This window comes from Populus alba, chromosome 11, assembly GCF_005239225.2.
Source record: "Populus alba chromosome 11, ASM523922v2, whole genome shotgun sequence".
Taxonomy (NCBI): domain Eukaryota; kingdom Viridiplantae; phylum Streptophyta; class Magnoliopsida; order Malpighiales; family Salicaceae; genus Populus; species Populus alba.
This window is the reverse complement of record NC_133294.1, coordinates 7730261-7757871: the sequence shown is the minus strand read 5'-3', so window position 1 is coordinate 7757871 and position 27611 is coordinate 7730261. Positions and strand designations below refer to the sequence as shown.

General features: G+C 33.6%; 2 protein-coding genes across 2 annotated transcripts; one reads left to right on the top strand and one right to left on the bottom strand.

Moving 5' to 3' along the window:
* Positions 1-1767: 1767 nt before the first annotated feature.
* LOC118060724 (seipin-2) lies at positions 1768-4592 on the top strand. The gene is made up of 2 exons (XM_035073987.2): positions 1768-3117; positions 3829-4592. Exons 1-2 carry the CDS (start codon positions 1780-1782, stop codon positions 4312-4314), a joined length of 1824 nt encoding a protein of 607 aa, XP_034929878.1. The 5' UTR covers positions 1768-1779; the 3' UTR covers positions 4315-4592.
* A 3453-nt stretch (positions 4593-8045) lies between these two features.
* LOC118060729 (aquaporin NIP1-2) lies at positions 8046-10221 on the bottom strand. The gene is made up of 5 exons (XM_035073992.2): positions 9703-10221; positions 9136-9360; positions 8591-8788; positions 8452-8513; positions 8046-8369 (listed from the first exon to the last, which is right to left on the bottom strand). Exons 1-5 carry the CDS (start codon positions 9841-9843, stop codon positions 8159-8161), a joined length of 837 nt encoding a protein of 278 aa, XP_034929883.1. The 5' UTR covers positions 9844-10221; the 3' UTR covers positions 8046-8158.
* Between the last annotated feature and the right edge of the window lie 17390 nt (positions 10222-27611).

Sequence of the window (27611 nt, the reverse complement as noted above, 5' to 3'; positions counted from 1 at the left end):
CTAAATAGAAAAAAGATTTAATATTAATGAAATAAATTAAAAAAGGATTAATTAAAAAGGAAAAAGCAAAGAGAAAAAAAAAAACTACAAGAAGAAAAAAAATTAATAAAGAAAAAGAAAAAAAATCTAAATTAACTGGTTAACCTGTCAAACTTAGGATTCATGTCATGAAAATCTGATAATTAAACTGAAAACAAATTTAATATTAAAAAACTAAATTAAAAAAAATTAATTAAAAAAAGAAAAAAGATAAAAAGACAAACTAAAGGCATCAACTTTTTTATTGTGGACTGCACTGGAAAATCCACAGTAATAGGCTTAAAAAGAAAAAGAGAGGAAAAAAAAGAAAAAGGCTTAAAAAGAAAAAGTCCACAGTAAAAAGCTTAAAAAAAAAGTCCATGGTAAAAGGCTTAAAAAGAAAAAGAGAGGGAAAAAAAAACAAACAAAGGCATACGCTACAGGATGATTTTTTTTTTTTTTGCATAAAAAATATCAAAAAAGGCTAAGATCTAAGAGTGTTAGGTCTAGTCTTTGGTCTAACTGCAACGTTTGGCACAAAAGTAATATTTATAATAATAATAATAATAATAAACTTATATAACTCGAGTTTAAGTGAGTCTGACTGCAACACTGGACCCAAGAGCCTTAGATGTGGGTCTGACTATAAGGTTGTGTTATAGAAGTATGATTATTAAATAGATTAATTAAAAAAAACCAAGAAAAAAAAACCAACATGAAGAAAAAAACTAATGAAGAAAAAAAAAAAAATGAATTAACTGGGTTAACCCGTCAAACCTGAGATTCGCATTATAAAAGTTTGATAACTAAATAGAAAAATAAAAATAACGAGTTAACTCGTCAAGCCCGAGATATGTATTATGAAAGTTTGATAATTAAATAGGAAAAAAAAAAAATCTAACATTAACAAACTAAACTAAACGAAAAAAAATTAATTAAAAAAAAGCATAAAAAAAAATCAGGTCAACTCGTCAAACCCGGGATCCGTGTCATAAAAATTTGATAACTAAATAAAAAAAAAATTAACATTAACAAACTAAATTAAACAAAAAAATTCATTAAAAGAAAAAACATAAAGAAAAAAAGCAAAAAAAAAACCTATAAAGGCATAAAAATTAAAAAAAAAAGAAAAAAATTAAAAAAAAACAGCTCAGTGTTTCACTGTGTACTACGCAGTAAAACATTAAACAATTTTAATATATGTTATAATAGGAATGTAGTTACAATATTGTAAATATATATTTTTTTAGTTTTCTTTTAAAAAAGATATAAAATGTTATATAATTTTAAAAAATTATATCATAATTTTTTTAAAAAATAAAGATAAAAAAAATTATTTTGTTTTATGAATAATGGGTGATAGGACTCTTGCCATTTATATTATAAATTTTTAAAATTAATATAATTATTCCGTTTATGTATACCTTGATTAATTTTATAAATTTTAAATTTAATAATTATATAAATATTTAATACATCTAAAGAGATTTGAGTTTGATGAGAAAGTAAATTCAAGATATTAAGCTAATATAATGTTATTCTTTTCTTCTTTCGATTGTTCTCTTTCTTGCAAAGCAATCGGATTATTATTATTAGCCAATCCACGCAAAGTTTCTGTCAATTAAGAAAATATTTAGCAAACGATAAAGCAACGAGCTGGAGAGATCACGCGGTTGAAATCATGCCGCGTGTACAAGAGTCCCTACTAACACAACGTGGCACCGACAGTCCAAACGAAGATGAACGAACTGTAGCTCAGAAATGGGCAAAAGAATAAAAAATAATGGCTTCACATTTCTTCTATCAAAACGTCCGCCGAAAACGAAAAAACAAATTCTAAACCGTAACCCTATTTATTACATTGGAATATTGATTTCAATGGAACCCCCAAATCAAAACGACGACGACGGTTTCTTCTACGACGCGCTCGATGACTTCCCCTCTCACGATTGCATAGTCACCGGCCAATCAGCTCATTCCACCTCAACCTCCACTCTCTCCGATTACTCACCGGATACTTCCTCTACGGTCTCCGCTCTCCGGCCCCGCTCTATATCTCACCTTGGAATCAAAGACGCCCATGCGGATTCCTCTTTGATCGGTTCAAATGCCTTAGTAATTGACGACCCCGGAAAGAGGAGGAGAGCGAACAGGCTTAAACTTTATCACGATTTGAAGGGAAATAAGAGGAATTTGGATGGCGCTGAGTCCACTAGGTCGATTTCCGACCGAGTTGGCGCTCGACGAGCTGACTCATCTGCGGTGGGAGGTGTTGGGGAGGAGGAGGAGAAGGAAGAATCGACGGTGACGAGGGCGAATGACGACCGAGTTGGTGTCTCGGTAGACTCAGCGGGTGAACTCGATAAGTCACCTCGACGAGCTGACTCATCTGCGGTGGGAGGTGTCGGGGATGAGGAGAAGGAGGAGGAATCGACGGTGACTACGGCGAATGACGACCGAGTTGGTGATTCGGCAGGCTCAGCGGGTGAACTCGATGAGTCAACAAATTTGCTTATGTTCGTAGCTGGGTTGGTGATTAAGGCAATTGGATTCCAATTAAATTTGTTAGTTTATTTTATCACATTTCCCTTGTGGATTTTGTATTGTTTTTATATGCTAGTTGTGGATCCATTTGGAGCTATAAGACGGGGTAGAGGGTTTATTGTCCGGAAGTTGGTTTCTTTATGGAATTTGGTTGGTGGGTTTTTTGGTTCTTTTCTAGATGATTGGTTAAAGGAACATAAAACAATATGGAGCCTTTTGATGCAATTTGGGTGGGGCTTGTTTTGGTCATGCTATGTTTGTGTCATTTTGTGTGGATTGTTGGTGTTCTCGGTTATGCTTAGTGGGTTTTTAATGAGATATTTGGTGGAGGAACCGATAAAAATAAGGCAGGATTTGAATTTTGATTATACGAAAGACAATCCAGTTGCAAATGTGCCCATACAATCTTGTGGTGGTGTTGCTTGTTGTGAAGAGAATATTGGAGATTTCAAGAGCTTAAATACTCGGGTTATACCGCCTAATCACAAGTTGCAAGTATCTGTTTTGTTGACACTGCCAGAGTCAGAGTACAACAGAAATCTTGGGGTTTTTCAGGTACATTTTTTATTCATTGGGCAAGGAATTTGCAGTGTTTTGGTTGCTATGTTGTAGTTTATAGTTTGTTACTTGGTTTGTAGCCATTTTGTTTTGTGGAACTGAACTGCATCATAATGCTTTAAATTCTACCAGTTTTGTTTGAAATATGTTTTTGAACTGATACTGCCATGTGAGAACTTGGGGGATAAAATTAACATCGGACTAGTAAGCTCACATGTCAGGGAAGATTTTATAGCTTTCTAGTTATGAAATATTCATTTGACGAGGCAATGCTATGGTTTCTCCAATGCTGTGTTCTGTAATTTGGCATAAAATCGTACAAGTTCTTATATTGCTCCTGTTCAAATTTACTAGGAGTAGGCTGTTAAGGCGTTTTGGTTGTCTCTTGCTAACATGAAAGCTCTTTTAACATTATGTGAAAGTGAAGGTGGCAGCAACCTACCGACCATTTTGGCAGAGGACCTGGTGATATTTATATGCATCCTTATCTTTTAGGAACCTGCTTCTTTTTTGGCATGATCTATAACAAGAAGAAGCTATCTCAGTGGTATTTAATTAAGTGAAAACTTGTACAGAGTTGAACTTGTTCTGTTTATTTAAGGAAAGAAGAAATAAAACCTCCTTATACTTCAGATACTAATCATCAATGATTTTCTTTTAATCTTTCAGAAATGCTTGCCCTGACTTGCTTCATTTGTTGATTTGCAGATCCGTGCAGACTTCCTCTCCGCTGATGGGAAAACCCTTGCCAGCAAAAGCCATCCATCCATTTTAAAATTTAGAAGTGAGCCTATCCGTTTTTTATTGACTTTTCTTAAGGCTGCCCCTCTTGTTGCTGGCTACATATCTGAGTCCCAGACTTTGGCATTGAAGATAAAAGGTTTTACGGAATGTGACGTGCCTACTTCCTGCTTGAAGGTGATAATTGGACATAGAGCTGAATACAGACATGGAGCTGGTATCCCTGAAATATATGATGCATCCATCGTACTTGAGTCGGAACTTCCTCTTTTAAAAAGGATTATATGGTATTGGAAGAAAACCATATTCATATGGACCTGCATGGTTTTATTTATGATGGAGTTGCTGTTTGCTCTGATATGTTGTAGGCCTGTTATTATTCCAAGAGCAATGCTGAGAGATGGTTCTGCTATCAACAATAGTACTCCAAACGACGTCCCTGCACAAAGTTGATACTCGGCGCACTTGATCATGATGATAAAAGAAAAGTTAACCTAACTGCAGTCCTAAAGTTTCTGTAACATTTCACATATAGTTAAGCATGCCATTTTAACATAGTTCTCCACCAATTCATTAATTGTTTTTCTTTTTTCATCAGTATAAATTCAATATCAATCAGTTGTAATTTGTGAATATTACATGGCGGGAAGACTTTTAAATATTACTGGCTGGGTGTGACGTAATACAAAGCTAAATCAATAATGCTGTATGGCTATAACTTGCATGTATAATTCAGTTGCATATAGATAATGCCATGTGAAAAGCTAAAGAAAGAGAAGTGGCACAAATTGTTGTATTTTGTTCCTAGAGCTTGGGAAATGCTTTCAAGAATGAAGTTAACAAGGACATGTTGAGACTTCTATATAATTTAGAGTTTTTACTGTGATTATATTTTAAAAAGTTTTTTGTGTTAAATTGCATGTTAATGATATATTTTTTTTATTTTTTAAAAATTGTTTTTGATATTTTTAAAAATATTTTTAAAACTGAGAAAATGTTTTTTTCAATCATTTTTAAAATTCTACGTCATGTCACTCTTTTAAAAATAAGTTGACAGGCATTAATCGTGATGTGAACTCAAAGATTATCTGGACATGCTGAGTAAAAGGCCTATATGGAGCAGTGTAAACAAAGAGATCTTGCTGTTTCCTTGGTTAATTCTAGTCTGGGCGAGACATGGGTTATGTTCTTGGCAGCTACACTTCTTGGTCTCGGCTCCAGAGCATGGCATGCTGAATTTAGTTTCTGTTTTGAAAACCTTGTTTAAACAGGTTCCTTAAATAGAACTTTGAATGATTCATGTTTGTCTCAGCACCAAGATTTGCAGCTATGCTATGTTCTTTGAAGTTTAGGGCACGCACCCAGAACTGATACCTAACTGATTTGTGAATTAAATCATCTTATTGTGCATTTCAGCCAAATTTTGATCGATCACTAAATATCTTCACTAGAGTTCAAGCATCAACAAGCCTAAAGATGATGTGACTGGGGAATGGAGAATCCTAGCTACAGCCGAAGCTGCTTTACATCATATCATTTGAAATCCATAACCCAACTTTGACATCATTGATTCTATATTTGTAGTCTAAATTCCTTGGTAATTCCTTCCGAAGATAACCAATACATGATCCAAGATAACCAATTTTTAAAAATTAGATATGATTCTATTTTGCTTTTAAAGATGAAAAAATCATCACATCATACAAAAAATACAAAATATACTCTTAAAAGCAACATTTTTCAGGCCTTAAATGTCATAATACTATTCCAAAGGCCTTCTATTTGCTATTGTTTTTTTTCAATAACACAACAAAGAGACGAGTATTGTATTGGAATGTTTTGATTGTCTATGGTAGGCGGCCGCTCTCACTATCTAATAATGAACAAGAGATGCCTTTGAATATATATTACTTATATTTAATTGAAATAATCAATTGTGAAATAGTTGTTAATATTATTTATATGAATATATAAATATTTAATATCCACTTTTCTTTTGAATTCATGTGCCTTTATTTTTCATCTTGGAGATTATTTTTCCAAATAAAAAGCATACAACTCTTAAAATATATCATACAAATACAATTTATTTATATCAATTATAAAAAATTTAAATTATAACGTTCTCTTTGAAATATTGTAAGAGTACAAAATAAATAAATAAATAAATAACAACTACTTTTAAAATATAAACAAAAAAAATTTATAAAATAAAACGGAGAGAGAAGACAAGAAATATTGGGTTTGACAGGTTAATTCACGCATAATAAGCTTATATTTTTTTTTTTTGCATTAAGGCATCCACCCTTTTCTTTAAATGATGGATGATGTGCGTCTATCATCCTGGATTCTAAACAATTAAGGGTGGCTAGAAAATCAGGTTTGTGTGTTTTGGGGTTTAAAATTCTATTTGTTAACCTATTTTGACATAAAAACACTCAAGAAACACCATATAGATCTCAAAAAACAAATCTCTCAACTCAAAAGACCTATAAATTGGTCTAAAAATACAAAATCAAATTGAAAAAAAATCTCTCAAGGTCGATCCATGTTTTCAATGAAGATAAAGACAAAAAATAACTATCACCAAACTCCTCTTATTGAATGAAACCCTTTGATATCAATGTTGGCTATTTTGATAGTTAAAGTCATAACAACCGTCAACTTTTTCTCTTTTTTATTATTTTTTAGCGAGTTTTTTTGTTTTTTGTTTTTTTAAAATTTATGAACTGAAAAATAAAAAATTAAATTTTGAGATTAAAATGAAAATGATTGAGAATTTGGAATTAACCTTTCCTTTTTCTCCATATTTTACATGCCTTTACCATAAGAAAGCCCATTTCTTTTATTATATTACATAATATAATACAATGTGAAATGCCCCCATTGAACTTTTTTCCTTGCAAAGAGTGGCAAAATTTATTCGAGCCATCTAAAAGTGAAAAAGAATCATGTGTTTTTTATAACAACAGATATTAACTCTACCAATCATGAATCTTGTTCTCTCTCAAGTGGGATGCCATTGTTTTTATCCATTTGTAAATAATGTGGCTTTTTTTTTTATACCATAAAAATTAAAAGGAGAGTGGTTTTAACCATGAGCGGTATAACTCAACTTCTGCACAGCAGGTCTCGAGTTCAAGTCAGGACGTGCATCTCTTGTAAGAACTTGGGACATCCGAGATTTTACTCACTCACTTGGGCTCACAAAGTCTGCTTTCCGGGAAGTGGGGTTTCTTCGAATCGAAAAAAAAAAGATATAATTCAATTAGTCAGATTTTAAATTTGTTTTTTAAAGGTCACCAGTTCGAGTTTTATAAATCCAGGGTCACTGTAGGCTTAAATAATCATTAACTTTAAAACCCGTAAAATTAATCAAAATACACCAATCTAATTCAAATATCCACGGTAATTAAAAAAAAATAGTTTTCTATTCGTCTGCCTTTTTTCTTACCTGATCACATGTTATGATTAACTATTTGTTCGTTTTTATCTTTTTTGTTCACATGAATCCAATGATGAAAACAAACAAACAAACTGAAGTATAAAAAAATATAATGTGTCCTGGATGGATGATGAGACTATGCGGTCTCAAAACAATGATTTGTAATGATTTAGGAAGTGTATTTTTTTTTTTTTTTGTAATTTGAATAACAATTCAATATTTCCATACAAATAACTAGAAAAAAAAACATAATTTACATGACGTGTGTTGACGGAGGATTTCTTGAAATTAAATATTTAAATATAGCATCTGTCTTTTTTAATTGTTTATTATGTTCTGTGACCAATTTGTACCAAGGCTATATGATCTGTTCAAATCATTTTTTTTAGCATTTTTTTAATCTCTTCAATTGCTAGTTTTTCTAACATGTTCAATTTTTTATTTTTGGGCTTTCAAAATCTTATATCAAGATTTTAAAAATAAGAATAATATAAAAAAAAATGGGCCCGAAAATTGAAATTCTGAATTTTTATTTCAGTCCTAAATTATTTCTTACTCGTGAGTTATTTTTTCAAAAGCCATCCAAATTCTCTAAAGAAATGGAAATAGGAAGACGTGGATTTTTTCAAGGAAGGTTCATGGCTGTGAGAGGATTAATTTTTCTTGGCTTGGGTGACAGGATCTATTCATAGTCGAAAAAAAAAAAAAAAAAAACACACACAGACAAGAAAAGAAACAATTAACAAAGCAGAATCCCTTCTTCTTCAGGTGTTGACTTGCATACATGCCCTGATCATTTGCACCTATATAAAAGAAAGGAATACTGTCATCGCCTTCAACAACCATCTCATCTCAGAAACGCCCTTTGCTCTTGAGGAATGATGCACTTTTGGTGATCTCGCGCAGCGGCTTGTCCGTGTACCTGATCAGATTATACACCCATGCACCAGCCTGAGCTCCAAGGATGGGCGACACTACGTAAATCCATATGCCTCTGTATTCGCGTGACACCATTGCAGGTCCCAAGCTCCTTGCAGGATTCATCGACGCCCCTGATATTGGCCTGTCGAACAAACATGAGACGACTTAGACGGTTAATCCTGTCAAGTATTCTAAGTAGAGAGGAATGGACTGGGTTAAATTACCCTGCAAACATCACGTTGAGCAGCACGGTGGAACCAACAGCAAGTCCAGCAAGCTCACCAATCTGCATAGCACAACAGAACATATGTTGTTTATCACCTGAAATTATAACTAATGATTAGGATGAGGATAGGAGCTTACAGCTCTGTTATCGGTGGCGACACCGGATATGATGAACATGAGGTAGAATGTGATTATAAACTCAACAACAAAGGACTGCAGATCGGATCCTGCCGGCATTGTTCCTGTGAACTGATCTTGCTTGCCCTGAAAAATTAATCGGATTGTCCCGGCTGCTAGAGTTGACCCAATGACTTGACACAATATGTAAGCCGGCACCTTTAGAAAACAAAATTCAACCACGTAATCATCCATCTGAACACTCAATCTCTTTATGATCTATTAAACTAAAATAATAATCATTTCTGTATAATCAACAATTCAACAACCCAATAATCAGCTGGGACAAAACTTGGCTATCGGGACAAATAGTACCTTCTGGCACACTTGTCGTTATAGGTAGCTTACACTACCAAAACAGAGTTGTTTTTTAAAAGGGACATGGAGAAAGGAAGTAAGAAAGAAAGAAAGAAAACCATTGTTGATGTCAAAACTTTCCAGCACCTCGAGGTTTGTGATGGGTAGAGGGTAACTAATTCTCAACAGGGTAGATATCACAGTTTTACCTGTTTCCATGGAAATCTCTTGCAAGTGGCAAAGGCAAGGGTGACAGCAGGGTTGAAATGGGCACCAGAGATATGACCAAGAGAGTAAACCAAGACCATCACAGCCAATCCCCAAACTATTGATATTCCTGGAAGTGTCACAACCTTCTCAAAGTTCAAATTCACGGCCACCGATGAGCAACCGGCAAATATCAAGAAGTAAGTGCCGACCATCTCAGCCACCAACTGCACATGCCAAAGCCATCAAAATCAAAGGCAATAAAAAAAAACAATTAATAATAATCAGTTGTCTGATAAATTCCTAGACATCATAAATTCCTAGACATCATGATGATCTCTCCATACAGAAGTGCATGCCAAAACTTATTCTTGATTTAGTCAAATAGGAATAGCAATTAGATGGCAGAAAGTTCTTCGTATACGCAATTGGTGGGTAATCTTGAAAATCAAATTATAATAGGAAACGGGTATCAGAAAAAGAATATTTTGATTCAGGAGCTGATCATGTGAAAAGGAGAAAACACAGGAACTGAGAGAAAGAATCCAGATGTTATCAAGAACACACACCTTTTGCATGAACGGCACAGAGAAATACAAGTCGGAATCTTCCTTGGTTAAGTTGGAGCTGGATGGAGGGTGAGCATCTTTAATATCCAAAACAGCCCCCCCATGGTTGCCATTTATACTAGTCCCATCGATATCAGCCATAACTAACCAAGAATGAAAAGGGAACAAGGGAAAGAACAAGCAAACGATATAAGAAGCGACAAAGGGGATGTTTGGGAGATCTTGTCCTTGTTGTAGCTTTGTTCTTTGCCTACGGAGTGTGTATATGGCAAGAACAAGCTATAATTCTGAAATTCTCAATTTATCATGGGGGGTATATATAGATCCAAAAAGGAAGGGAGAGAGAAGATTGTTGTATGGTGTTGGACGTTGAAAAATGTGACTTCCACATCTGGGTATTGTGAACTGGAAGCAGATTCAACTACCCTGTCATGAATGCCTCCTGCCTATAAATTCGCATCAGGCTAGGCTGTATTTATCAAGTCCAATTAATTCCTGTTCATCCAATCCAAATTTTATCCGTTTTCTTGAATTGGAAGGGCTATTTATAGAGGCCAGAATTCCTGCGAAAACTGTAAAATTCCAAGGACAGACAATTCTTTTCAAGCCTAGTCCACTGCCATGACCAAAAACAGCGTACAAGAATTGGTGTTTTTAGCATAAAAAGCCTGAAACTTTGAGAACCATTACACGGCACGCTTGCTACATATTTTGATTTCAGTGTTTGTAGCTCTGCATGTTAAGTCTCACATGTGATGAAAACGACACCCATGTTTCAGTGGTTTGGTTATGGAATATCTGGGTCCTAATTCCATGGCATATCTCATGGACTTGCTCGTAAAATATGTGAGACAAGTAGTGTAATTTAGATATAGGATTGCTTTTCTAAGAATCGTATCCATCACGGAATTCTTACATGTCGCATTATCAGGCCATTGCTTCACAATCAATATCATCAATAATTTACCTTTTCTAGCTAATGATATCCTTGTATGAGGAAAGACCATTTACAAATAGTACTCCCTTGTAATCCCTTACTAATAATTGTCCTAATGATTTTTACACAGATTTTTAGGAATAAAAAAAATCTAATTAAGAGTGCTTGTTCTAACAATGTTATACCACTTTTATCCCCAAGGTATTTATATAGTTAAAAGCTAATTATGATATTGCCACCCGTAAGTTATTTCTATCAATTACCTAATCATCTATACTTTTCATGTACTAATTTAGTTTTTTTTTAACTTTTCATTTCATATAGGTTTTTACAATGATTTACTAAAAATTTTCACTTCTAATCATAAATTCTTTTTTTTTTAATTAATTATTTTTCAGTTTGGTATAAGCTACTTAATATGAGATTTTACATAGCGTTTAAAGGCATAATTAGAGAAAAGAAATTGAGAGGCAAACTACTTTGATTTTGACTTCATATATTTTGTTAGCATGCTTGTTTTTTATGTTGTTTGTTGTTGATCAAATATTTATTTGTACTATTTCTCTATACATACATATTTTTTGTGTGTGCATGTGTGCATACTACATGCCCTAATCATCACAATATCCATCTCCATATGGTATTCATCAAAACTCTTTATCCATTGTGTCAAACCATATGATTTTTTTATACAAATCCTTGTAATAATGATTAGGGACAAACCTTCTTCTCATAATGGCCTTCATCTATTTCTAAGTCTCAATAGGCCCCTAATGATTTCTCCTCTTGTTTAACATAAGTTGATCCTACCACCCAATGTCATAATCATGAATTTAATCATTCCAAACTTAACCTTATTTTCTTTGGAATAATGGTAATAGTAACAAATTAGCTTAATCTTCTTTTTCCACTTTAAGCAAGCCTCGAGATTGTTTTTCCCTTGGAAAATAAGTATTTTCATCTTAATGGTTTCCAAATCTTAATCTGCATCATCACAATTTCTAAAGTCATAGAAAGCACTCTTTTGGACAAATTGGCCACATGCCTAAACCCATCATCCATTTGGCCTCTATACTGTTGAAATCTATCTCCATGCCTCATGGATATAATTTCATAATCATCATCTCTTACATCCGCATTATCATCAACAAAATCATCGAAATTGGTATTAACGTGTCTTTCAAGCCTCTTAACATGGTTAAAAGTCCAATCATCCTTATTTCATAATCTATCATGTCTCTCTATTCTATCCATACTATATTGTATATCTCTCATCACTGTAGCCATCCTCTCTATTTATTGTCTCACAACTTGTAATTGAAAAGCATGATTGTTACCCTTTATTAGTGGTGTCGTATTGCTCTTATTAGACATCTTTAAATCTATGCAATTTGGTTAATGGCAAGTAAAATATATCTTTACACCTCTTGTGTTTCAGACTATTAAGGTATTTCACTATAATATGCCCAGTTTGTCTTTTTCCACTCATCTCACCCTCTCTCGTCCATTTTATAAACTGATTTTTAAAGTCAAGTTTTGATACTAATTGATGTGAACCCCATAAATATAAAGATTCTAAAATCCAAAAGCAAGATTGACATAATCCTTGAAAGCTAAAAATCATATTTGAGATAGAACCTTAACCCAAATATAATCCTACATTAGAGAATCGAAAGTATTGGAATTGACTTGGACCCGTTAATTATAAAGAATCAAGAACCTAAAGTATAGGAAGAACACTACAAAATCAATTATATTTTGATAAGTTTGATTATTCTTTGTTCAACAAAGATAGAACATGTTGCACCAATTAGAAAATTGATATAATTAAAATTCAAAGGCTGTCAAAATTTATAGCTAAGAAAACCTTATATCATCCCACACATAATAACCCTAATAAATCTCTTTTGAGCTGTAAACCAAACTCAAAAAAATATAATTTAGCTAAAACATGCCTAAAACAAGTCCTAAATAATGATTATTGTGCTGTCATAAACCTAATTGAAAACAAAATCCAAAACTAAAATTATTAAGTCACAAAAACTAATAAAAGAAAAACAAAAGCCCAAATAACAATGTAGTTCAAAACATAATTAAATTAAATCATCCCAAAACAATATCTTCCTTACATAAAATCTTCTTATAATTGAAATCAATATCCTAATAGAGATAGGATTGTGTTGCCACCATTAATGTCTTGAATCAACTAGGAAACCTTTTATTTTAATTGTTGAAATAATTCCATTTAAATTGCCACCTTTGACTCTCCTTGAAATAGAAGGAAATAATGCTGACTTGTTTCTCATAAATAGTCACTCATTACCTACTTTGTAGATTATAAAATCCTTACAAAACATGGAAAAATAATAAGGAAGGTGTCCCATTATTTATGCCTCTTCGTATTTCTTTTTTAGCATTGAATTCTAGTTATTAGACTTGGAAAGACAATTACTCACAATAATCTCCTCCCAGTTAAACTCCTTTTTAGACCATAAAACTTTCCAAAATAATCAACATTAGTGTTGCCAACCATGTCTCCATAATTAGCTAGGATACTTAAAAAATCCTTGTAATATTCAAAAGAACAAAGATAACATATATTACCGTGGATTCACATAATGCATTCTTTTTTTCCTCTTTATTTGTTTCTTGGAGGCATGGCTAATGCCCACCACGTTTTTTTCTCTATTTTTTTCTCCTCTCTCTCTTTTGACAACAGTCCCCATATCAATTCTTCATTTTCATTCTCACCTCTCTTCCTCCTGCATATTTTTCCTCTCCGACCAGCAACCAATGATCTCAACCATTAATCATAGACCTAACCATTCCCTCTGATCTTATTCTTACACCCCATTGTTTTCCCACATAAGCATTAGTGTAAGTGTTTGGTTTTTTGTCTTCAGTTTTTTATTGTCGTGATAAACATATTTTTTTTTTTATGATTTTTATTTTTTATTTTTTATTTTTCATCATGCTTGAACTTTTTTAGTTTTAGAATATTGAAAGGTCACCATTTATGGTCATGGAAATTGCAGAATTTTTACTGGCCATTTACCTGCATTTCCAATGTGTATGTATTATTTGCGTATGAAATATTCGAAACATGAAGCTCCTCGTTTCTTTTCATGCTGGAGAATTATACAATATTTAGTGTGTTTTAACTTATGAACCTTAGAGTATCAGAACCTTACTCATGTAAACCACAAAAACAATCCCTGATTTTTTAAAGCTATAATATGATAATTTCAGTGAAAATAAATTGTACATGTTCAGTGAAAATTTGATTTTCTTAGGATTCGTTTCATTTCATCATCAATGCCAACTGCCTGTGGTGTAGTTCGGGCACCAACACTAGTTATATATCTATAGTATGTGAGACCACTTTATGACTTTCTAATAATCCAAAAACTCCATTAATATAATTCTTGCTCGTTAAAGGAGGCTTGAATAGAAGAATATTAAAAAAAAAACCATAATCCCTAGATTTTTCTTAATCATCATATTATGTATGCAAATTCTCAAATAAGAGATAAAGAAAACACACCTTAAAAATTTCATGTATGGCAAAACATGAACTTACATTACTATACATGATTTTTTTTCTTTCTTTTTTATACTCTTAATGATTGAGTATTTACTAATCTTCCTTTATATTAATAAAAAAGCTTAATTGTAAACCCTAATAACTTCTTGTTATTGTTGTTTGCTTTCACATTCAGCTCAATAATGTTCCTAGATATAAACCAAATTAGCATTTAAAACCCAAGAAATAAATCTTGGCATCTAATTTTTAGCCAAACGAATTGCAACTTAATTCTCTCTGATTATATGCATGTTTGTGAAGATCTTAAATTTCTCTTTTTTAACCTTAATCTCCCTAATTTCTATTAAACTCACATCATTTTTTTAAAATTTACAAAATTCATTTCATTTCTCACATTATGAGCATATCTTATGATGAAGTTGTGAAAAAACTTTACACATAAAATGTTGGGCTTTCCATGGTTTGTTATGAAATTGGGCATGTGAGCTGGGAGTTTCTAAAATAATGTCTCTCATGGAAGGACTCTTCGATTCTTAATTTAGTACTCGTGGAGGAGAAAAAAATTTTTCTTTGCTTTGTGAGACCGGGTGTATTTATACTCTTGGTTTAGAATTTTTTCATAAAAAAGGAAATCATGTTATTGGACAAGCAAGGTAGCTTATTGCGAGCTTGGGTTATATGTCCGGTACATGATTAGAGGAAAAAGTTGGTCTGCTAGTGTGACAAGGTATATTTATTTTTTGTTAGCCTTCGTGTAGGCTGGTAGTAGGCTTAGAAAAAAGGTAACTATTGATAATGAATACAATGCCCATCCTACGAATCATGTGTGCAAGATAAAAATAATAATAAACAAAAAATGATCCTTTTAGTTTTTTTTTTTTTTTTTTTTGCCTTTATTATGGACTGCATAGTGCAGTCCATAGTGAAAAAATTGATGTTTTTTTTTTAAAAAATTTATTTTGTTAATAATAAATTTTTCTCTATTTTGTTTTCAAATTTTCATGATATGGATTTCTAATTTGATGGGTTAACCCAATTAATTCAAAATTTTATTCTTTTTCGTCATTAGTTTTTTTCTTCGTATAAGATTTTTTCCTGTTATTTTTTCTTTTTAATTAATAATTTTTTTGTTTAATTTAGTTCATTAATATTAAATTTTTTTATTTAGTTATCGCACTCTCATGACACGAATTTCAAGTTTGACGAGTTAACCCAATTGATTCAGATTTTTTTTTTCTTCTTCATTCGTTTTTTTTCTTCCACTTCCATCTTTTAAATATTAACTATATCTAAAAGGCATCAGCCTTTTACTGTGGACTGCACAATACAGTCCATAGTGCAAACACTGATGCCTTTTGTTTTGTTTTGTTTTTTTTTTTAAATTTAATTTGTTAATATTAATTTTTTTCTATTTAGTTATCATGGATCTCAAGTTTGACAGGTTAGATTTTTTTTTTCTTTTTCTACATTAGTTTTTTTCTTCCTATATGTTTTTTTTCTTTTTAATTAATATTTTTTTGTTTAATTTAGCTTATTAATATTAATTTTTTTTTCTATTTAGTTATCAGCTGATGCTTTTAGTTTTCTTTTTCTTTTTTTTTCATTTTTATGCTTTTGATTGTGGACTGCACAGTGCAGTCCACAATAAAAAAGCTAATGTTTTTTATTTGTTTTTTTAATTAATTCTTTTTTGTTTAATATTAAAATTTTTTCTATTTAGTTTTCAAACTTTCATAATACGGATCTCAGGTTTGGCGGATTAGCTCAATTAATTCAGATTTTTTTCTTCTTCATTAGTTTTTTTTCCTATAGTTTTTATTTTTATTTTTAATTATTTTTTTTTCATTTAGTTTGTTAATATTAAATTTCTTTCTATTTAGTTATTAGACTTTCATGACACGGATCTCAGGTTTGACAGGTTAACCCAGTTAATTTAGATTTTTTTTCTTTTTCTTCATTAGTTTTTTTCTTCATATAGTTTTTTTTTTTCTGTGTTTTTATATTTTTCATTAATATTTTTTTAATTTAGTTCATTAATATTAAATTTTTTTTTCTATTTAGTTATCGCTCTCTTATGACACGAATCTCAGGTTTGACAGATTAACTCATTTGATTCAGATTTTTTTTCTTTTTCTTCATTATTTTTTTCTTTCAAATTTATCTTTTAATATTATAACTATAACTAAAAAAGATTAACCTTTCACTGTGGATTGCACTGTGCAAATCCACAATGAAAGTAGATACCTTTCAGTTATAGTTTTTTTTTTTTTTTTTAATTGATATTTTTTTGTTTATTTGAGTTTGTTAATATTAATTTTTTTTTTCTATTTAGTTATCACACTCTTATGACAAAGATCCCATGTTTAACAGGTTAACCTGGTTTGGCGGGTGAAACTAGTTGCTTCCAATTTTTTTTCTTTTTTTTTTAAATAGTTTTTTCTTCTAATTTCATCTTTTAATATCAATTTGATTAAGAATTAAATTTTATGATTTATTTTGTTTACTTTTCATTAGATTATTATGATCTCATGAGGGGATTTTGTTGTGCCTCTCTTCGCAAAGCACTATTCATTGGAATAGTGCTTTGCTTTGTTATTTTTTTTCTTTTCAATTAATCTTTTTTTTTTGTTTAATTTTATTCTGTAATATTAAAAAAAAAATTCTATTTTGTTATCACATTTTTATAACACGACCTTGCAGCCAAATCTACTTTCAAGGCTCTTGGGTTTGGTGTTGCAGCTTAAACTCACTTAAACTTGGATCATGTAAGTTTAATATTATTATTAATATTATAAATATTACTCTCGGATCAGGCGTTACAGTCAGACCCAAGTCCCTTGGCTATAGTTTTACAGAAAAACCTAAAACTCTTAAATTTTAGTTTTTTTTTAATATTTTTTATATAAAAAAAATTAACCCGCGGTGTAGCACGGGCCACACAGCTAATAATATTACTAAAAGCTATCTCTTAAAATTTTAATTAAAAAATCTATAATTTTTTTTAAAAAAAATTCTATCAAATCATGAAGGAGGAAACCTCAACGATAACAAACACATATTTCCGCTTGTGGGTCCAAAACACTTGTCGTTAGAATATGAAAATTGCTTTGTACTGAATCAAAAAAAAAAAAAAAAGGGAAAATTACCCGGCCGTTCCCTAGATCTTATTAAAGTACACGGTAGGCTCCATGGTGTTTTGACCCACCCCAAAGATGATCTCACAACACTGTCACCAGGACGTGGCACTTTGCTACTTACTACTTTTCCCCTCCTGCATGCGAGGCTCAAAAGAGTCGCCCAATTTAGACTCTTTTGTACTCTGTGCATTGCCAGTTACTACCGGCAACTAGCACCATTTTTCCAAATCAAAGGAAAACTTTAGACCAGAGGAAAACACCACGCCAGTCAAATACAAAACACAGCACCATGTTACATCCACTTAACACTAAAATTGGACAGATTAAGAGAACCACCAAACCATGTTCAATGCGCATGCAAAAATCCAACCTCCCACTAATCATCTTTTTCTTTTTCTTTTTCTTTTTCTTTTTCGAGTTGCAGAAAAGAAACCCCACTGTTGATTACCTGTTACCAAGCTTGTTCGATCTTGTGCTAATAGCCGCTTCCATCTTCCTGTTTGTAGCATCAATGCCCCATTACTAATAGCACGCTGACTTTTGACCTAATTAAGTCGCTGTACGCCACTGTTACTGGAATGTTGATCGAGTCCTCACTGCCTTTATGATCCATGGAACTCTACCACTCCCATTAATGTTACGTGCCCATTTCGTTGACTTTCGAGCTCTAAAAAGTATGCATGGTAGTTGTTGTGAGTTACAGTAATCTTTTATTTTCACATTTGGTTTCACACCTGCAGTATAAAATTCACAAGATATAGTTTCTTGTTGACTAACATGCAGGCTTGTGAGATGAAAGACTCAGCAAATGCCCTCCCGGTCCCCATGATTAGTGGCGGGTTACCGGAAATCTTTATTGTCAGTGGCAAACAAAGACTCCTGCGAATTGCGACCCTTCCTTGGGTTCTGGAGAGCTATATATACTTTTGCCTCAGTTTTTCGATTTTTGTTTGTTTTTGTTTTTGGTTTCTACTGGTGTTTTTGTACGTGTTACATGAAAACTTCATATATATTTAAGTTAATTATAACAGATTAAAAATGACTTTTGATTTTATTTGTTTCTAAGTCTAAGAATTATATACTTTGTTGCATACTAATTAAACATATGTAAATGTCATGAAAAAGATAGTTAAAAGCTTTAAATAATATATATATTATTTTACACATCTTTTCTTTCAAAAATCATCACAAGAAGTTCCCTAGGTTTGAAGATTATGAACTTTATTTCAATATTTGAAAGAAAATGCATACTCTCGCGTCCGATATTATTGATGGTGTGAATGGTACTTGTACCATAATATAATTTAGTTTTCGCTGGATTAGTCAAAACAATTGTTGATTTCGCATCATATTCATATTGTGATATGTTAGTCTCGTGAAGAAAAACTATTATTTCAGTGTGTACTATCTTATAAAATATTATTTATTTATTTTAATAATGTTTTTTTTTGCCTTTTTTTTTTCTTTTTTATTTTTCTAAATTTATTTATTTTTTATATTTTAATTTTTTTTATTAGAGATTGAACTTCTTAATTTAGTGTAGTTTGCTTTGTATGTGGTTAACTTGATCTCATGATCCATGTTGTGAGTTCGGCTGGTTAGCTTGATTTTCTCGAGTTTTTTTATTTATTTTAAATGGAATGTTTTTTTTTTTTAATTACATCATTCAATATTGGATTGATTAGGAATTTAGCTTTATGATTTATTTTGATTTGGTTTTTATGAGGTTATCTTAGTTTTATGACTTGAGTCATGAGTATGATCGATTAACCCAATAGATTCAAGTTTTTTTTTTGTCTTTTTTAATTAGAATTCTTTTTTAATTTCACTCTTCATTATATTAATTAAAAATTAAGTTTCATGATTTATTTTGGTTTTTTTTCTATGGGATTATCTCGGTCTTATGGCTTGGGTCACGTGTTTTATGAGTTACCTCAGGTAGAGTCAGGTTGTTTTACCGTGTCCTATTTTGTGATTGATTTTTTTTTTTTAATTTCATCCTTCAATTACGAGTCTATCAAAAAAATGGGTTTTATATTTTTTTTTCTACAAGATTATCAAAGTCTCATAACCCAGGTCACAAGTTTAGTATATTAATCCAGATTGACTTAAGTTATTTTTTTATTTACTTCCTATGAGATTATCCAAGTCTCATAATCTGGATCAAAGGTTTTGTAAGTTAACTCATGTTATTTTTTTTAATGAATTATTATTTTTTTAATTATATTCTTCAAACTTGGTTGATTGAGAATTAAACTTCTATAATTTATTTTGATTTGTCTTATATAGGGTTATTATAGTCTCATGATTCTTATCATAAATTTAATAGGTTAACCCAGATCGATCCAATATGTTGTTGTTTCAATATTTTTTTAAAAAAACGACATTATCTTGAATTTTTTAGAGTCGAATTATGTTTTTATGGATCATCTAGATAGCTTTTTAACCCATCAAGTTGATTATGTCAATCTCCACACAGTTCAGTTCTTTTTTGAACTAGAAAAATGTTTGGCAATGCATAAAAAAATTTTATGTTGAAAAAAATTGATTTGACTCCTAGCGTAACATTTGCCAACAATTTAGTTAAGTGATAAAAATCATCATGTGATCAGTGTCTAATTCGGTTGAGGCATTTGCACGTTTGTTTAAATATAAGAAAAACGAATAAACTTTTTGGAACACGTAGGTATTCATAACATAATTTGGAACATTATGGGTCACATTGCACATGGGATCCTTGATAAACAAGCCTCACATAGGACAGTTAAAAATTAGGTCAATTGATGATATATTATTACAGGGACAGAAAAGCACAAAGAATTTCTCTCTTCAAAGAGGGATTATTGATACAGCTGCAAGTGAGGTTAAGAAGTTCAGCATTTGATATTAAATTGCAGTGAGCTTAGGAAGTTTTGGTGTCGGCTAATGGTAGTTGGGACACCCTTGGATTGTGCCATACTCAGTGGATGAGTAGTTTAAGCAGTGGGTCAACTCTGCTCACAGTGAAAGTAAAAGTAAGTTGTGGTTTATGGCGTTAAATTCTACTATATGGTCAATTTGGTTAGTGAGAAGTGACTTTGTGTTCAATTGAGTGCATGTTGGATGGGATAATGTTTGGTGCATACTTTTCCAGTTTTCCACCGTCTAGCTCTTTGAGCAAAAAGTGTTGATGATCATTGTGTCTGTATTGGGCATGACTTGGCAAGAAATGCAGAATGTATTCAAGGCAATTTAGTCCCCCAAAGAAATCGAATACTGACTGGTTGGAAGGAGCCCTAACTTGGCAGCCTCAGGTGGAATATAGATGCTTCAGCTTTAGAGAAACCGGGAAGAGCAGGGATTGGTGGTGTTTTAAGGAATCAAGGCGAACAATTTCTATTTCTATCTATCTCCTCATGTCTGGTGGAAATCAAAGACAATAGAAATAAGTGCACCTTCTACCTTGGCACAGGAAGCTGTTCATTGGATCTTTTAGTCTGACTCTACAAATGCAGGTGGTTGGCTTCTAAAACCTGAGAGTAATCCATGGAGAATGCTGACAGAATTCAACTCAATCAACATTGTCGTGAAAAAAATGAAAATGGGCTTTTGTCATGTTCTGAGAGAGGAAAACGCAGCAGCAGATAGCTAGCTTAGCTAGGCAGGGTACTTACAAAGGTCCAGTGATTTTATAGCTTGGATTGAGTCCTTAATCATTGACTAGTGTTTTCTGCTTTCTCTAGGCCCTCCTCGATCTTTTACCAGAAAACAAATGTGTGTGTGTGTGTGTGTGTTAAAATAATAATAATAGGCCAATATCATAGATACTATTGATCACTCTTAATCCAAAACCATGCAAAACACGTAATTTCACAAAAACCATGCAAAACACTTACTCGGAAATTATTGCACAAATACTGAAACCAGTTCGAAAACAGGAGACCTAAGACTAGAAACACACATGCATTCAGGGGAACACTTGCCCCTTTCATTCAGCCAAAAGGATGAAGATCGAGTGAGAACAAAAACTGGATGAGAACAAACTGGTTTTGTCGGCCACCCCCAAAAGAATAACCTCAGATGGACCCCACCCGAACTAGGAGCCGAACTAGAGAAGGAATAGAACAGCACATGCTCACGAAGGTCATACCAGCCATGCAATACCTGATAAAGAAAAGGCTGGAAAACTTGAAGACATGAGAAGCAGGAGGAAAGGCCTTTTTCTCCATTGTTATGAAATGCCAAAAACACGCTTCCACCATCATGAAGCACTCTAGTGGGAGGTCTCCCAAGTGAATCTAGCTATACTAATAATAACGATCGAACAGGACATAGCAGGAGTAAAAGGAGGGAGACACGTCATAAGGAAAGATCTTGAACCATTTCTTCAGAGAGATCAGTAAGAGGTCAGGAAAAAAGAAGAGAAAAGAAAGATAGGAGATAAAAAAAAAATGAGTGCATCATTACAAATAAGTGCCGCAGCTCTGGCTCCAGACCTAAGAATTAAGCCACAAGGTTGCCTATGAGTTCAAACTCCACACCTAGATGGTTACCAGGAACTCACGGAACACATTCATAACGTAGAAACTAGTCTAGAGTTGTTTCTTCACAAGCCGCAAAATGTCCAGTCCTTCCCACAACATTTAGCTAGGGATTTCATGTTAAGAAAGAATCAACAAAATCTCATGATTACGTAATGTATTAGGAAATATATGCTGTCAAAGATATGTATTACTATTGTAACTCTTATTCCAGAATCAGCTTAACACAATATAGAAAAATAATCTTGTATATAATATAGCTGTGACAGACTCAATAATAACACAACAGGGTTGGCAATTCCCTTTTTCCTCTGAAATTCACATGGCATCAGAGCGTGGTTTACCCTAGCTCTCTTTCTCTTGCCGCTCTCTATCTCTGTTGCTTGAAAACCATCAGCCACCAATCAAACTCCTGGTTCAATTTTTTGCCGATTGTTCACTACCATGGAACGTGAGCAATTTTCTAAGGAATGCAGGAATAATGCCTTTGATCCTTTTTTTCTCTACCATTCTGATCATCCAGGATTGATGCTTGTTTCCAAACCTCTCAATGGTGATAACTACTCTACTTGATGCAGATCTATGACAATTTCTTTAAACGCTAAAAATAAATTGGGATTTATAGATGGGACAGTACAAATACCATCAGCCATCAACCAGCCAAACGATCATGCTTTATGGAAAAGATGCAATGACATGATTTTATCATGGATTCTCAACTCAATTACACCAGAACTTGCCGACAGTGTTATATATTCAATTACAGCACAAGAAGTTTGGGAGGATCTTCGAGACCGTTTCTCTCAAAGTAACGCTCCTCGTATTTTTCAGATTGAGAGAGACATAGCTTGTGTTTCTCAAGCTCAGATGACAGTTGCGGCATATTATATAAAGCTGAAGGGATTGTGGGATGAATTGGGATCTTATAACGGAACTATTTGCTCGTGTGGAGCAGATCATAAGTGACGACAATTGATGCAATTTCTCATGGGATTAAATGAATCTTACAAGACAATTCGAGGGCAGATTCTACTGCTAAATCCTTTACCTGATGTTCGTCAGGCTTATGCTTCCATTGTTCAAGAAGAAAAGCAACGCAGCTTAGGTGATACACATGATGTAACAAAAACCGCAGCCATGGCAGTTCAACGAAATGCACCCACAGCTCTGGCTTTTTGATCAGGTCAAGGGGTTTCCTCCCGCTCCAATTCCTTTAATCGTAAGCCACTGCACTGCACATACTATGACAGTGACCATCATGTGCGAGATACATGTTGGAAATTGCATGGATATCCACCAAGTCACCCAAAGCACAAATCCAACAAATTCAACAAGTATGTAAGTCGTCAACATTACAACAAACCTACACAACCTTCAGCTAATTACATCAAGGAAGGTCCCACGATGGAAGAGAAGCATTAAGTGATGAATGGAATATCTGATTTGCAGTTCCAGCAAATATTGTCTATCATGAACAATGTAGGAAATTCTCAAACCACTATTCCTCAAGCCAATGATGCGGTCACCACTCCAGGTTTGTTACAAACATTAGTTATTATGCCAAGTCGATTGATTCTCGACAGTGGTGCCACTGACCATATTACTTCTTCTCTGAATTTGCTTGTCGATAATTGGCAGAACACTATTTTGCCACCAGTTATTATACCAAGTGGAGAACGAGCTCCAATTACGTCTACCGGGACTTTACATTTGAATTCTGTTATTTCTCTAAAAAAATGTGCTTGGTGTGCCATCTTTTAAGGTGGATTTGATGTCCATAAGTCGAATTACAAGAGGACTTAATTACGAAGACGATGATTGGTTTAGGTAAACAACGAGGCAGACTTTATTACTTGGTTGCATTAGCATCAACACCACCAACACCAAAACACCAACCCTCCGCATCTGCTGCCATTGCTACCCAATCATCTCATTCTCATGTCATCTCCTCCATCGATTTGTGGCATCGCCGATTAGGGCATTTATCTTCCTCTAGATTACATTTTATGGCAAAAACTTTACTCAATTTTCCTTTTAAATCGCAAGATGCTTGTGATATTTGTGCACTTTCAAAACAATGTCGTCTCCCTTTTTCTACTAGTTCAATTTCCTCTATTCGATCATTTGAATTAATTCATTGCGATATTTGGGGGCCTTATAAAATTCCTTCTCTTTCTGGTGCTAAATATTTTTTGACAATTGTGGATGATTACTCTCGATTTACATGGTTATTTTTTATGCATCACAAACATGAAACACAAAATTTACTCATCAATTTCTTTTCCTTCGTCAAAACTCAATTTAATGCATCCATCGCAAATATTCACGTCGATAATGGGGGGGGGGGAATTTTTATCTATGCAGAATTTTTTCCACCAACATGGCACAACTTATCAACACTCTTGCATTTATACGCCCCAACAAAATGGGGTCGTCGAGCGTAAACATCGTCATATCCTTGAGTCTGCACGTGCTATTCGTTTTCAAGCTCACCTCCCCCTGTATTTTTGGGCAGATGCGTCCTTACTACTATTCATTTAATCAATCGTTTGCCCACACCACTTCTTTCCCATAAAACCCCCTTTGAAAAACTTTACAATAAGGTTCCAAATTACTCCCATCTCAAAGTTTTCGGTTGCCTTGCATATGCTACTGAAGTGCACGTTACACATAAATTTGCTCCTCAAGCTGCACGTTGGCTTTTTCTCGGGTACCCAGTCAGCCAAAAAGCTTATAAACTCTACAACCTTACCACCCATAAATTTCTCACCAGCCGTGACATTGTCTTTCATGAACATATTTTTCCCTATCAATTACCCCTTACCATTACTGCACCTCCCATACCATCAACTAAATCCACAGCTACCATACCAGTCATTCCCCTTTCCATCTCTGATCTTCCTTCAGCAAACTTCCCAGTCCCCTCTTCAGCGTCTTCCACCCCTGTCCCTCCATCCTCTCCCTATAATGTGCCTCTGTCACCACCTATCCTTCCTGTGCAACCTCTGCATCGTTCCCAGCGGCATCACAACTCTTCCCGTGCTCTAAGTTGTTTTTATTTGCAACCAAGTAACGTCTCCCAAACCAACGCTGCCTTCATTATCCAGTCTCACCACAGGTACAAGGTATCCTCTTTGTAATTTCCTTTCTTATCACCGCTACTCACCACAGCACAGGTCCTTTGTTGCCACCATTAGTCAGGACATTGAGCCCCGCTTATACACTGAAGCTGCCTCCCTTTCATAATGGCACAATGCCATGCAATCCAAGCTTGCAGCATTGGAAGCTAACCAGACTTGGTCCCTTACATCTCTCCCTCTTAACAAGACTGCCATTGGATGTCGCTGGATATACAAAATCAAACATCATTTAGATGGCACCATTGAGCATCATAAAGTTCGATTAGTGGCCAAGGGTTACACACAGCTGGAAGGTATTGATTTCCATGACACATTCTCTCCTACTGCCAAAATGATTACCATCCGTTGTTTATTGGCTTTAGCAGCAGCACAGAATTGGTCCCTCCACCAACTAGATGTACACAATGCTTTCCTTCATGGTGATCTTCATGAAGAAATTTATATGTGTCCACCTCTTAGTCTTCAGCGACAGGGGGAGAACTTGGTATGTCGCCTCAACAAGTCGTTGTATGGATTAAAGCAAGCATCTCGTCAATGGTTTGCCAAATTCTCTGCAGCTATTCAAGCTGTCGGATATGTTCAGTCTAAAGCAGATTATTCATTGTTCACATGTCGCAATGGTAAATCTTTTACTGCATTATTGATATATGTTGACGACATTCTCATCACAGGTAATGACCTCAAAGCTATATCCACTCTTAAGAACTTTTTGCACAGTCGTTTTCGCATTAAGGATTTGGGTGATTCGAAGTATTTTTTGGGCATTGAGGTCTCTCGATCAAAAAAAGGTATTTCTATCTCACAACGGAAATACACTTTGGAAATTCTGAAGGATGGTGGGGTTTTGGGTGCTAAACCCGTGAATTTTCCTATGGAACAAAACACAAAACTCTCTGATGTAGGTGACTTGCTTAAAGATCCATCTCAGTATAGAAGACTTGTGGGGCGCCTAATCTACTTGACTATTACACGACCGGATATCATGTATTCTATACATGTGCTAAGTCGGTTTATGCATGCCCCACGCAAACCACACATCGAGGCTGCCTTGCGTGTGTTGCGTTATCTGAAAGGTGCTCCAGGTCAGGGTTTGTTTTTCTCTTCTCAAAATGGTATGTCTCTGCGAGCTTTTTGTGATTCGGATTGGGCTGGTTGCCCAATGACTCGGAGATCAACTACAGGTTATTGTGTTTTCTTGGGTTCTTCGCTTGTTTATTGGAAAACAGTGTCACTCTCCTTAGCAGAATCCGAATACAGAGCTATGACAGGTACATGTTATAAGTTATCTTGGTTACGATCATTGTTGAAAGATCTACTGATATTGCACCCGAAACCAGCATTACTACACTGCGATAACAAAGCAGCTTTACACATAGCAGCTAATCCAGTTTTTCATGAGAGAACCAAACATATAAAAATGGATTGTCACTTCATTCAGGATAAAATACAGGATGGTTCGATCACGATTGAATTTGTTACTTCAGCAGAACAGCTTGCGGATGTCTTCACTAAACCATTGGGAAAAGAAAACTTCTTCACCATGATTCGCAAGTTGGGAGTTCTTGACATCCACTCTCCAACTTGAGGGGGAGTGTTAATAAAGAATCAACAAAATCTCATGATTACATAATGTATTAGGAAACATATGCTATCAAAGATATGTATTCCTATTGTAACTCTTATTCCAGAATTAGCTTAACACAATATAGGAAAATAATCTTGTATATAATGTAGTTGTGACAGACTCAATAATAACACAACAGGGTTGGCAATTCTCTTTTTTCTCTGAAATTCACAGTTCATCCATCCGCATATGGTAGAACATACTTGAACCGGCTTTATAATCAGTTTCGAGGATTTTTGTACCAAGCTTATCTCCAAATTCAGTAGTATTTGATGGATCAGTATGTTTTTATACATTTTTTTTTTGCCTAAAATCAATATTTTAAAAAGATCAAAGACAACATGAAGATCCAACATACTTGGACTCAATTACATGCCCAACCCAAATACATGTGGGTATAGCAAGCTATCATACTTGAAATTCCTAGGCTCAACATCTCATTAAGCCCAAATAGATGTAGAATTGATGATCTTTCTAGGTCTTATATAAGGCAATAAGATTCCACTTGTTTTTTTATCATAATCCTTAATATAAAATATTAAAATAAAAGATACTCATACCTCTACATCCCTAAAAGTATAAAAAGTCTTCAAAATGACATATATATTATCCCTTATTAATGATGTATAATGGATATTTATTCCTCTTTAAAGCTATTAGAAAAAATATGACATTTTAGTCCCTTCTCTCTATCAAAAAAAACAAGATTCATATATTATAAAGACTCTATAAATCCTTCAAAGAGGGTAGGTTCACACTCTTCATTCTCATCATTTTTAACATATATATTTTCAGAGTTTATTACTCTAAAATATCATTGTTTTTTTTATCTCAAAACAGATACTTAAGCACCGGCAGGTTCTAAAATCTACCAAAATAATCTTTTGCAGGTGCTAGCCATTTTGACCTACCAGATATTGGCTACCACCCACCTTGGCTAGGAAAAGTAAATCAGATTATTAGAATCAAGAAATTAACTTATTATTCAACATATAAGCTTTGCTCCT